The 14304-nt window shown below is 37.2% G+C and overlaps 1 protein-coding gene and 1 pseudogene across 5 annotated transcripts in view; one reads left to right on the top strand and one right to left on the bottom strand.

Moving 5' to 3' along the window:
- LOC309626986 (endophilin-A3) overlaps positions 1–14304 on the bottom strand; it is a 651420-nt gene that overhangs the window by 179733 nt on the left and 457383 nt on the right. For all 4 annotated transcript variants that reach the window (XM_082388458.1, XM_082388455.1, XM_082388460.1 and 1 more), the window contains one exon: positions 4624–4698. In XM_082388458.1, the coding sequence (XP_082244584.1) occupies positions 4624–4698 (75 nt within the window). The remainder of the gene's footprint in view (positions 1–4623; positions 4699–14304) is intronic.
- On the top strand, positions 5947–8618 carry LOC309627022 (transmembrane emp24 domain-containing protein 2 pseudogene; annotated as a pseudogene). Its single transcript has one exon. The product of its transcript is annotated as a transmembrane emp24 domain-containing protein 2 pseudogene (transcript).

Genomic DNA, 14304 nt, shown 5'->3' with positions numbered 1-14304 from the left:
GAAACTGGAGATAGTAAGAGGGATCCACCCTGGATGAATCAGCCCTCTAAAAGTAAAGGAGGAAAAATCATAAGCATTCAGGTAATATCAAAACACAAAATGAAGCTGGACAAGTTCCATCCACGCAAAGAAGAAGGCATGCAAAACACTGCTTCTAGACCGAGACTTAGCCTGAAGTGACTTGATTAAATTCAAATAGAGTGCAATGGATTCGATGGCTGTGATTGTTTTACCACTGCGCTAACCTTCTGGATCAAAGCTCTCCAAGTTTCATCTGGCTGCAGAGTTATGGCAGGGGGTGTCAGAATCTGGAAACGTGATCTGGGGGGAAGGGAAGACCAGTGTGACATCCATCTTTTAAACCTGTTAGCTTGGTTTTGATGTTTTGTTTTTTGACGTTGAGTCTATTCTATTACTTCAAAGGTGTCCAAGATCTTTAGTGGCAAGGATGTGAGAACACAGGAGCAAAACCAGTTTTCAAGTGCATGTGAATTACCCAAACCACTCTTCTCCAATTCTCATAAAATATCTTTATATCAATTATTTCAAAAGGCTTCCCACTCTCTGGGTCACAAACCCTGGCTGCATACATAGGAGGTCTAAAGCAGGTGCTCTGACCTCAACTGTGTAACCTGAGTCAGAAGTGGGTGGTCAATAAAGACAAGGGAAGTGATTTGATGAAGCCACCTTTTTATGGTTTATGGATGCAAACGATTCTGATAGTTTGGATTAACAAAGCCCCTGTGATGAATTCACAGTGAAGTGGAGGTCAGTGTTGCTCTTTAAAAGTTGTCATTTTTATCGGTGGTAAACTTGCTTCTCCTTAGCACCTGTGCCTCTTAAATTGGCAGAAAAGGAGTTTTTGAAAATCAACAATTCAGATGATGTGTTGACTTATGGATACGTTTTTAAAGTTTTTATTAGTGTCTAGCACCCCATGTGTGTACTGCAGCCCTGTGTTGTAATGTGCAATTCACAGCTCATGAGAGCTGCACACACAGCCCTTTAATTCTCTGAGCTTCCACAGACCCTCTGCGGTTTCTATAGCAAGACAGACAGTGCTGGGTGGAGACCCCAAGAAATCTATAAACAGCCCCACCACTGTGAAAGGCAGAGGGTAAGAGCCTCCTTTCTTGCTACCCACTGCTGCCTTTTTTCTCCTCTTCAGGCTTAAAATGATGGAGGTGGCAAAGAGCCAAGGAAGAGATGATCTGTATCCTCAAAGAGATAAAAGAGAAACATCGTATGATATTGTTTATATGCAGAATCTAAAAAAGAAATGATACAAACAAGCTTTGGAATTTATTAGCTGGCTCAACAAAGAAATATATTGGAAATCCCCTCATCTTTGTTGCTTAATCTGAAAAATGAAGTTAGCGTTGTTGTGAGAATAAATAAAATCACATACAAAAAAAAATAGGATCAGAAATCAAGACCCTCTTAAATCCCCAAACCTTCACAACTCAAGTCTACCATGGTACCTTTAAATATTTTGATCCACACTTGTTATTTTTAAAAGAAATGACTAGAAAAATGGTGAATGCTGCTAACTGCTTCTAGTTGAAGGGCTTTCCCTGAGAAGTATCCGTCCAGGCTTCTTTCAAAAGAGACAGGGTCATGCTAATCATCCCAAGAGGTCTCCTTAAATTCTAAGAAGGCCACAAAAGTATTGTTAGGTAAACATGTAATGAGCATTTAGCACAGCTAACTTGGTTATAAATACATCAAACTTATGCTTCGAGTTGTATATTATAGTGTATGCATACTTTATTCACTATTCATTTCCTTTGATTAGTCATTATGTTCAGGGTTCATGTTTATATTAATACATCTCTACATATGGTCGTCAGACCGCACTTAGAGGACGAAAAAAAATCCCAATTCTTACAATTGATAATGGAGGTTTTCAGTTTATGGCATCTTGGCTTCTCGAGTTTATTGCTAGTCAAAACACATTTAACGCTGAAGTTTTGCTACAATAAAATCTCTTTTGCAGGAACCCTCTTATTGTTTCCATTTTTGAAATTTTAGGGAAATCTGGAGCTGTGTGTTTGATATAATGCTGAAGCCAAGCTTGCAAAAGGACTAGAAATTCAGTATTTAAACACCTCTAGGCGATATGCAAGATGGACATTCTGTAATTAAATTCCATTCCACAGCAAAGAGACTAACAGTATGCTACTGGGTGTTCTCAGTTCTTAACGATGCAGCCTTTTGGAGGGTGGCAGTTAATATGGATCTTAAAAAGAACGATTTATTACTGCAAAGTGAGCTTAATTTCAGGAATATATCTTCGAATAAAAAATTAAGAAAACACTTGTGTAAATCAAGAAAATAAAGCCGCTTCTATATTTAGGTGTTCAGAAATGGTAACTAAATCCTTTGTAAATAAAGCCAGTTCATTCTATTCACTGGCAGAGAAGGGTAGCTTTCAGAAACACTTCTAGAGCCAATTTTGAGATTGTTCAGAAGGAGATATATTCCAAGCAACAGATCTGTCACCTTTGGAGAAAAGGGAATATATTCGAGCTCTGTTCTTGGAACCATGCCAGTCTTGAGTATAAAGTTATGTTTAATATGCCAGAACATATATGTATGTAAATGAATATTCTACCTCAAAGTATTCATCTTTACCTAACCTGTTTACTGTGTACTTATTCTGTTTTTAGAGCTTATAAAACTCTTTTTAGAGCTGAATGTTAAAGAATTGTCTGTAGTATCACGAGAAAATCAGGCCCAGTCACTGCAATTTTTTTTATTTTTTAAAACATCTTTTTGATATGCCATAAAATTCACCCATTTAAAATGTAGTTTCATGGCTTCAGCATAGTCACAGAATTGGGAAACCATAACCACAATCTAAGTTTAGAACATTTTTGCCACCCCCCAAAGAAACCCCATATCCGTTAACAACCCCAGACCTGCCACCAACCCAACTCACCCCAGCCCTAGGCAACCACCAATCTACTTTCTGTCTCCTTAGATTTGCTTTACTCTGGACACTTTATATAAAGACAATCATAAAATATGTGGCCTTTTGTGACTGGCTTCTTTCACTTAGCATAATGTTTTCAAGGATCATGTCTATTGTAGCATGTGTCAGTACTTCATTCTTTATTAGAGACAAATAATATTCCACATATGCCCATTTTATTTATCCATTCATCAGTTAACGGACATCTGGGCTGTTTTCACGTTATGGCTATTATGAATTATGCTGCTATGAATGTTCAACACTTCACAGTTTTGAATCCAGGATGCTACTTTACAATGTGATCACTCAAATGATTCACAAAATTTGGATCTAAATGATTTTCACCTGTTCTCAAACATCAAGTTTGCATTTACAAGGATAAAGATTCACTCTCATCAAGAGCTGTGGGCCTTAAGTCATTTTAAAAAGAAGCCTAAAAAATGTTTTGATGCTTCATTGTAGAGAAAGCCTTGAGTGAACTGACCATTATATGGCTATAAACATTTCAATATTTTAGTTAAATACATCAGTCACATTCTTCTAGTCATAATTCATATAATAAAGTAAGGGTTGAAAAAGACTTTCCAGTAATTGTTCACCCTCATTGCCCTAAAGATATTCTCTTGCTTCCCTAATTTAGGTCATAATTTACTAAAGAATTTCTTTCTTTTTCCAAGATTTTAATCTATACCCTTGGTGACCTTAAACATTTTGATATAAACTTTTCTCAAAGGACATTTCTGGTTAGACTATCGGTACTACAGCCAAAATATACAAACACATATAACACACATGGACAAACACATTTAAAAGCTACCAAAAATGCTTGTGTCCCTGAGAAATTTTTACGATTTGAAAATCTAAGAATGGTGGCTCAGAAAAAAAATGGCAAAATATGTCACATTTTAATCCGGTAGACCTTGATTTGTGTGGCTTTAAAAGTTACAAATAGTGTTTCGTACTTTTTACAGAAAGATAGAGCTGAACACAGTAAGCTTCTTCAAGGCCAGGGGCTCAGTCTTGGCAAAAACTCATTTTCCGGGGAAAAAGACTAAGAAAGTCCTGCCTATGGCCACAGGAAACCTTGGGAGAGAAGCAGACAAAATTTGGTATTTCTAGTTCCTTTGGGTCCTAAGAGACCAGAAAAGCTAAGACAGAAAGATGCCATGTGACTTTGGCCAAAGAAACAATACAATTTCAATCCTCTATTATTTCAGACTCTTACTATTCTGGGAAACCAGTGTTTACTTTCAGTGCCCCCTAGACCTGAGGTTGTGATATGCTGGCAACGGAGCGTGTACTTGTCAGCTATATTCACTGATACAGCTCTGTGTTTTAAATTTCGTTTTGTTATTTTTTACCCCAAACTGCTAAGATCGCCAGAAGACTCTAGACTCCTAGTTTACTCTCCACATAAAAAATAGTTTATTTCACATATAACTTGATTTCCTCTCCCATGAGGAGATTAATTTCCCACTAGGGCATGAGAACTAAAAAATTCAGGGTCATAGATCATTCCCTAGTGATACAGACTATTTCAGACTGGTAGAAGTTCATCTACCTACCTGTTAACACAAAGAAATATATAATTTTTTTGGCTAAATAATTTTTCAGGAAAGAAAAACATGTTAAGATTAAATTCTACTTACAGAGATGTGCAGGTCCTTTCACTGTAATTCTCACACTTCGACTTCCCAAAGGAACAGCAATTACATTTTCTTCCCCTAAGAAAGAACACAAGACAAATGTAATAAGACTTGTGCACTAAAGGGCCATCAAAATAAGCAACTCAAAACTGGGAGCGTCTGTAAAGTGTTCTTAACTAGATTTCATTTCCATCTTCAGTCAAGAAATCTTTGGAAAGCAGCTACTGTGTATAAGGCATATTAATACTAATCACATAATTTCATTTAAATACATTTTTTAAAAACATTAAAGAAAAGTTTAAATAAATGCACTGGTCTACTTGAGTGAGTCCACAAACTAGGGCCCTCAGGTCATACCCATTCATCTGAGGCTGCTTTTGCCCTACAAAGGCAGAGGTGAGTATTTGTAACAAAGACAATATGGCTCACAAAGCCTAATATATTTACTATCTGGTCCTGCACCAAAAAATTTTGATAATACCTGGCCTAGACAATTACCTAGTGGAAATCCTGGTCCCTGTAGACTTTTTTTTCATGCCGTTACACATTTTGAAATTAATTTTCATTGCCACATAATAATCTAAGGGCATATGAAATTCTATGCCCCAGTCCCCTATTTGATCATTAAGTGTATTATTAAATGATATTAGTACATTATCAACAATATGAATCACTGCAAGCAGATGCTGTGTTTTGTTTGTTTAACTTACAGAGAACAATTTGTTTTGAGAGCCTCTGGGGTGAAATTGTTGGATCAAAGGATGTCACTATGTTTGTTGACTTGTTCATAAGTTTTATTAAATAAAAATACCTATTTATTATTGAAAATTAGAAAATGCAAAAAAGCATACCAGACAAAATGAAACTATTTCCAGAGATCATCACTTCTAACACTTTGAGAAATATCCTTTCTGGATTTTCTGTTTGTTTTTAACATACATACATAAAAAAAAAAGCAATGAACACTATTTAAATATCCACCATTTGAGGAGGGGTTAAATAAACAATGGTATATCCATACTAAGGAATACTCTACAACTGATAAAAGTAATGATAAGAAGCCACATTTTTTTTTTAACATCTTTATTGGAGTATAATTGCTTTACAACAGTGTGTTAGTTTCTGCTTTATAACAGAGTGAATCAGCTATACATATACATATATCCCCATATCTCCTCCCTCTAGCATCTCCCTCCCATCCTCCCTATCCCACCCCTCTAGGTGGTCGCAAAGCACCGAGCTGATCTCCCTGTGCTATGTGGCTGCTTCCCACTAGCTATTTTACATTTGGTAGTGTATATATGTCCATGCCACCCTCTCACTTCAAACCAGCTTACCCTTCCCCCTCCCCATGTCCTCAAGTCCATTCTCTGCATCTGCATCTTTATTCCTGTCTTGCCCCTAGGTTCTTCAGAACCATTTTTTTTTTTTTTTTTAGCTTCCATATATATGTGCTAGCATACAGTATTTGTTTTTCTCTTTCTGACTTACTTCACTCTGTATGACAGACTCTAGGTCCATCCACCTCACTACAAATAACTCAATTTTGTTTCTTTTTATGGCTGAGTAATATTCCATTGTATATATGTGCCACATCTTCTTTATCCATTCATCTGTCGATGGACACTTAGGTTGCTTCCATGTCCTGGCTATTGTAAACAGAGCTGCAGTGAACATTGTGGTGCATGACTCTTTTTGAATTATGGTTTTCTCAGGGTGTATGCCTAGTAGTGGGATTGCTGGGTCATGTGGTAGTTCTATTTTTAGTTTTTTAAGGAACCTCAATACTGTTCTCCATAGTGGCTGTATCAATTTACATTCCTACCAACAGTGCAAGAGGGTTCCCTTTTCTCCACACCCGCTCCAGCATTTATTGTTTGCAGATTTTTTTGATGATGGCCATTCTGACTGGTGGAAGTCACATTACTTGATGTGGAAAGACTGCCAACATATATATTGATTAATGAAAAAAGCAAGTTAAAAAACAATTATATGGACAATGATTTCTTGAATATGACTTCAAAAGCATAGGCAACAAATGAAAAAAATAAATAAATTGGACTACATCAAAATTAAGCTTTTGCATATCAAAGGGTACTATCAATACAGTGAAAAGGCAACACATGGAATGGGAGAAAATATTTGTAAATCACATATCAGATATGTTCTGGTTAATATCCAGAACATATAAAGAATTCCTACAACTCAAAAACAATGACAACAAAAAGGAACCCAATTTAAAAATGGGCAAAGGACTTGAATAGACTTTTTTCCAAAGAGGATATACAAATGCCAATAAGTACACAAAAACATGCTCTACATCACTAATCATTAGGGAAATGCAAATCAAAACCACAAGGAGATACCACTTCACACTCATTAGGCTGGCCATTATTTAAAAAATAAGATAAAATAACAAGTGTTGGTCAGGATGTGAAGAAATTGGAACCCTTGTGAACAGCTGATGGAAATACAAAATAATGGTTCAACCACCATGGAAAACAGTTCCTCAAAATATTAAATATAAAAGTACAATATGATTCAGCAATTCCACCTCTGGGTATACCCAAAAGAACTGAAAGCAGGGAGTCAGACAGATATTTGTACACCCATATTCACAGCAGCTTTATTCACAACAGCCAAAGGTGGAAGCAACCCAAGCGTCCATCCACAGATGAGTGGAAATCTATCACGTGGTAAATATACACAAGGGAATATTATTCAGCCTTAAAAAGTAAGGCAATTCTGACACATGCTATGTAACATAGATGAACCACAAAGACATTATGCTAAGTGAAATAAGTCACAAAAGGATAAATACTGTATGATTCCATTTATATGAGGTATGTCAAGTTCATAGAGACAGAAAGTAGAATGGTCTTTGCCAGGGGATGGGGTAAGACAGATTACCACAACCTATCTCCAGAACTTTTTTCATTTTGCAAAACTGAAAGCCTGAGCCCACTAAACAATAAGTGTCGGAGGGGGCGGCAGCTGAGACGACAGCGGTGGCAGCAGCGACGGTGGCTCTGGAGGCCGCAGTCCCAGTCCTGGCTTCTGTCCTAGCCCCACCATGGTGACACTCGCTGAGCTGCTGGTGCTCCGGGCCGCCCTCCTGGCCACGGCCTCGGGCTACTTCGTCGGCATCGATGCGCATGCCAAGGAGTGCTTCTTCGAGCGGGTCACCTCGGGCACCAAGATGGGCCTCATCTTCGAGGTGGCAGAGGGCGGCTTCCTGGACGTCGTCGTGGAGATTACAGGGCCTGATAATAAAGGAATTTATAAAGGAGACCGGGAGTCCAGTGGGAAATACACATTTGCTGCTCACATGGATGGAACGCATAAGTTTTGTTTTAGCAATAGGATATCCACCATGACTCCAAAGATAGTGATGTTCACCACTGATATTGGGGAGGCCCCCAAACAACAAGACATGGAAAGAGAAGCTCACCAGAACAAGCTAGAAGAAACGATTAATGAGCTCACAGTGGCGATGACAGCTGTAAAGCATGAACAGGAATACATGGAAGTTTGGGACAGAATACACAGAGCAGTCAATGACAACACAAACAGCAGAGTGGTCCTTTGGCCCTTCTTTGAAGCTCTTGTTCTAGTTGCCATGACACTGGGACAGATCTACTATCTGAAGAGATTTTTTGAAGTCCGGAGGGTTGTTTAAAAAGCCTTTTGCTGATGATCCCGAACTCATAATTCACTGTTTACCAAACGTCTTGGTCATAATAATGTCATTAGTTTCTATGTTTTTATTTTCTAAACTGTACATTCACAGCTTCTGTTTCTTTGTGATTAACAGATATTGGGGGAAAACACTTCTTTAGGAAAGTTATAGTGAAATTTGACATGTGATTGGCATGATTTCATATTTGAATTCTTCCTCCATTATATACAGGTCCTTCCAGAACTCAAACACTGTAAGTGGAATATAGGTGCATAGTCCTTATTATATCTTCTTTCCTTTTTTTTTTTTTTAATAAATTTATTTATTTTATTTAATTTATTTATTTTTTGGCTGTGTTGGGTCTTCGTTGCTGCACGTGGGCTTTCTCTAGTTGCAGTGAGCAGGGGCTACTCTTTGTTGTGGTGAGCAGGCTTGTCACTGCGATGGGTTCTCTCATTGCAGAGCACGGGCTCAAGCGCACGGGCTCAGTAGTTGTGGCATGAGGGCTCAGTAGTTGCGGCTCGTGGGCTCTAGAGCGCAGGCTCAGTAGTTGTGGCGCATGGGCTTAGTTGCTCCGTGGCATGTGGGATCTTCCCGGACCAGGGCTCGAACCCATGTCCCCTGCATTGGCAGGTGGATTCTTAACCTCTGTGCCACCAGGGAAGCCCTCCTTTTGTTTTCATAATAAAATGCAGTTTGTTCAACATAGTACTTTACTGATAGCACTTTACTAAAATGACTGCATTCTTGGGATCCCTTATCCTGCAGTTCAAGTCATTAAAGATTCATTTTGTTGAGTCCTTATGAGAAACAACAATCTGAACCTTGACATTTTCTGTCCAGCCTAATGGCAGAGCTCTGTGACTTAGAGGATGCTACCAGGTTGGTACTTTTATACTTTGTCTATGTTGTTTTTGCTTTAAAGATAAGACTTAAACCAACAAACTTTTTCCCCTTTAAAGTTTTACTTTGAACCTTAGAACTCAATCACCTCCACTTAAAATTGTTGACACAAGCAGCTAATAACCATTTTTTGGTTTCTGCCTAACCTTGTAAGAAGTTTCTATTAAAGCCAATTCTCTGGGTGTTGCAGTGAACGGTGGTTCTTTTTCTTTCTATGCTGGCTCATCCACTTTCTATACTCTTGGCACGGAGGAGGTATGCATTCACATAATTGGAAAAATCTAGATTTCTGATGCCAAAGGGTTAAACGCCTCTTGGATTTCTTTGCAGTGATATACAGCCACTATTTTATTTTTGATCAAGGCATTTTGGCCACTGTTTAATTAGCGTACTGAACATTACTGTCAGTACTAGGGTGTTTGTTTCTGTTTTTTTGGGTCTTTCTTTTTTGGCACATGTGAATTTTGTTTTGTATAAAACAAAATGACTCTCTCTTGGCTTCTGATGATGGGTTTAAAATTAAAGGAGCATCTAGTTTTGGTGTGGGGATGATCCAGGATTATGTTGTGACTGATGTATATTAGCTACTTGTACATTATTTTTGGATCTTTGCAAGGGGAAAACTACAAGTAATGAGTTTTATATAATTAATTTAAATTTGTTACAGGTTTTCATGTTCAGGATAAACAATTTTTCAACCTTGGGTGAAAATACTTGCAACAGTTTAAGGTGACTGTGTTTTACCTTAGGACAACTGTTGCATGCCAATTTGTGTGCATGTGTGTGTGAAAACACTTCAAAATTGAGTTAGAAGATGTAAATTTAAAATTGGTTGTCTATCTAATCTGCCCCAGGTCCAGTAAATAAACAATACTTAAAAAAAAAAAGTCTCCATTCTCTTTCACCAAACCACTGACAGTGGTTACCTCTGAGGAAAGAAAAGAGTTCTAGGAGTGCGTGAAGGGAAACATAGTTCTACACATTTTGAGTTTTCTATAATGAAAATGTACTGATGAGTTACTTTTAAAATACCATTTTAAAAAGCTAAAAACACAATTTACAAAAGAAAAAGAGAAAAAAAAGAAAATAAAGAACCAGGGCCCAAATGTTTTGCTGGATGAGTTTTGCAAAACCTTAAGCAAACAAGTAAGTTGCAGATATAGGAAGAATGAATGTTTCCCAGTAGTGATACACAGCTAAAATAACTCAGGTACCCAAACCAAACACAGAGATCACATAAATAAATATGTGAACTAAATCTTAATTATGACTGTGCATGTAAAAATAATAAATAAAATAACACAAATAAATTCCAGAACTCTATCATAAGAATGATACATCATGACTAAATAGAGCATATTATAAAAATGAATGACTGAGTCAACATTAGGAAAATTATTAATATAATTGATTATATTAACAGATCAAATGAGTTAAACATTATGATCATTTTAATGAATAAAAAAGGTAGCTAACACTAATAAGAACCTGCTATATAAAAAAATAAATAAAATTCTAAAATTCAAAAAAAAAAAAAGTAGCTAACAAAATTCAACATGCATTACAATGATTCCTTTCAAAGCCAGAGATAGAAAAAAACACCCTCAATTTAATAAAGAATCAGAAGCCATGAGCAGACTTAATGGTGAAACATTAGAATTATTTCCACCATAATCAAGAACAAAACAAAGATTATCATCATCATTTTTTCCCCACATTCTTATCCTTGTCAATGTAATTAGAAAATAAATAACTTAGAAGAATATATATTGGAAATAAAAAAATTAAAAAACCTTATTTGTAAATGATATAACTACTTTAAAATTCAAGAAGAAAAAAACTACTGTAGACCAATATCCCTAATGAATATATTGTAGATGCAGCAAGTCTCAATAAAATACTGGCAAACCAAATTCAGCAGCACTTTAAAATGATCATACACCTTGATTAAGTGGGCTTTACCCCTGGGGTGCAAGGATGGTTCGACATATACAAATCAACAAATATGATACATAACATTAATAGAATAAAAGAAAAAAATCATATTATCATCTCAACAGACACAGAGAAAGCATTTGACAAAATTCAATCATGATTAAAAACTCTTAACAAATTAGGCATAGAAGGAACATATCTCAAAATAACAAAGGGCATATATATTTGTTATATATGACAAGTCCACAGCTAACATCATACTCAATGTGTTTTTTATGTTTTTTCTGTATTTTCCAAATTTTATACAATAAAAAATGCACTGATTTTTTTCTATAATGTTATTTTTTTAATTATTCAGGAAATTTTCCAGTGGCTTCAGATTTTAAGATGATATCTACAGTAACAGAGGGTGACAAGGATCTCCCAAGTAGAGTCAGAATGACTACAGTTCTTAGTAAGCTGAGGCTGACCAAAATGCTAAGGCCAGTAACCAAACACATGTACTTCACTGTGTCATTATTTAAGGTAGAAGAGTCAATAATATTATGTTGATGAACAACACAGAGTACAGACAACTTTTTAACTTTTAATTTGCTTCTGACTTCTGTCAAGAAATACCTCTATTTAAAAATGATAAAAATAAAGAAACCATAAAATAAACTTTAAATAGGCCCATAGATGTGAAGTCTTCATTGTTCTCTCTTCTGTACTTTCAAAGTTCTCTGTAATGAAAAGGGCCTGGAAGCAATGATTCCTCAGGAATAATAAGTATTGCCTGTATCTTGGGCTCTAAATACCATTCCCCACTGAAAAGAACCAAGGCTCCATGAAAATACAGGCAATTCTAGGTCTGGAGAAGGAAAAAAATTCAAAGAGAGCCTAAAACACCTTGTTGTTTTAGAACGCAAGGCAGTGTTTAAAATCCAACGGAATTATGTCAAAAGGAGTCACCTTGAACTGCCCCCATTGGCCACATTTTGGACTATATGAGGCCCCAAATGAATACTGTCTATAATATTATAAAACACTGAATAAATAAAAATCCCTGAATACAGAGTGAGAAATGAAAAAAATGACTGGGGAGCTTCTTTACAGAAGAATGTCTGCAAGTAAATGTAGAGGTAATGATAGAATTAGAAAATTACCATTTGCAACCAAACCCCAGTGTTAAGTACTATTTCAAGCCAGGAGCAACAATAGATGCTAAACCTATCATGTGAAAAATTGTTGCAAAACAGAATATTCAACACCTTAAGATAACACCCTGCAGGTTTCTTACAAGGAAACATGGATCTACATAACAGTGATCTGTACGTCCCCACCTTAGACAAGTGATCAAACATAGCATTACTAATATTGGGAAGGCTGACATCACACAGATGTTCAATCCAGTTCTAATCAAGCCCTGGACCTCACGGCTCAGTTTATAGGAAATACTTGAGGGAGATCAACAAATTAAATGGTAATCAGACAAACCCAGAATATGGGAAATGCTGTAAGACAACTGGGATGAACGCTTTAAAAAGTCAATATTATGAAAAAATAAATGGTCTAAATAAAAGAGACATCTATGTAACAAAAAATTGTTTTGAAAATAATAAATTAGAAAGCTTTCTTGAGCTGAAGAAATCCTGTTTGGGTAGATCAACCGGGCTAAGCACTCTTTTAGAAAATCTTTGTGAACTAGGCTATAGTGTCTTTGAGAAGCATTTATCCTGTGTAAGTGTGTGCATGTATGTGTGTATGTGTGTGTGTGTGTGTACATGCGTGTGTGTTCCAACTACCATCCATTGACAATTACACACTTAAGTGAAACCTCTTAGACTAGAACCCCCGGCACTTTATTTTAGCCAGATGGTTCAAACTCGGGGGAAATGTGTGTAGAGAGCAATGAACCCCCAGTCGCCTACAGTACTAACTCGTGGGGAAATGCACATTGCAGGGCAGCTGGGCAAGGCTAAGATGGAGCAACCTGTAAGAGTCCCCACATAAGGCTTTAATGTCATTAGGACTTCCCTGGTGGTCCAGTGGTTAAGACTCCGTGCTTCCAATGCAGGGGGAGCGCGTTCAGTCCCTGGTTGGGAAACTAAGATCCCACATGCTGCAGTGTAGCCAAAAAAAAAAAAAAAGTAGGGAAAGGATTCAACGTCCTTAGATTATGGAAAAGTAATCTATGCTGTACAGTTTTAAATGCCTTCTCCTCCTAAACTGCAATTCCCTTTTGTTTCTGTAACTCTCCTACAGAACAGTTTGATATATCTGACGTCCCTGTGGTACTTTTACAGGGCAGTGCCTCCCAGGATCACCTGGGGAACTTATTAAAACACAGATTCCTGCTCCTCCCACAGAAATCCTGACCCAGAAGTTTAGGGTGGGGCCCAAGAATGTGCCCATCCAGCAGCCTCCATATGTTTCCAATAGCACTGACCCAGGGTGAGGGAAAACTCCAGGTCTTTAGGACAGGAAGCAGGGATGGTTCCGTAGTCACAAACTTTTCAGCATTTCTTTACCGTTCTGCAGGAAATGGCACAATTCTAGGTCTGACCAGAAATAAAGTGAGAACCCTTGTGAGGTAGACAATTTTAAGGCGGGAGGGGTCAGCTGTACCAAATGTTCTACTGATGAGGGCTTAAAGTGCTGATGGATGAAGCAGTAAAAAGCTTGTTAATGGGCTTTGTAAAGGCAGTTTCAACTGGGTAGTAAGCACAGGAGGCTGTGGTTTGAGGAATAAATGATGACAAAAAAGTAGAAACAGGAAATGTAAACAGTTTTTCCAAAACTTGTCAATAAAGGTAGGTGAAAGATTAGGGTGGTAGCTGGAGATATGGAGTTTAAAAGATGTATATATACACACACATACTAATATACGTATACATATAAACACACACACATATTTTGTAAATTATACTTCTATTTAAGATGGAAGACATCTGGTCACATTTAACCCTGATGGGAAAAGGAGACAAGAGAGGATAAAGAAGAGAGAGGGGATGATGGGTGGGATGAGATCCCTGAGGAAGTAGAGGGGGCTGGAATCCAGGACACAGATGGAGGGATTAATTAGCCTTGGAAAGGAAGACAGACACTTGTGCCTCTGTAATGGGAGGGAGCAAAGAATGGATGGGTGCAGCTGCAGGGCGAGATCTCTTCTGATGGTTTCTGTTTTA

The sequence above is a fragment of the Balaenoptera borealis genome (assembly GCF_965194805.1).
Source record: "Balaenoptera borealis genome assembly, chromosome: 3".
NCBI lineage: Eukaryota > Metazoa > Chordata > Mammalia > Artiodactyla > Balaenopteridae > Balaenoptera > Balaenoptera borealis.
Note: the sequence above shows the minus strand (reverse complement) of the source record. Positions and strands in the feature narration are given on the sequence as shown.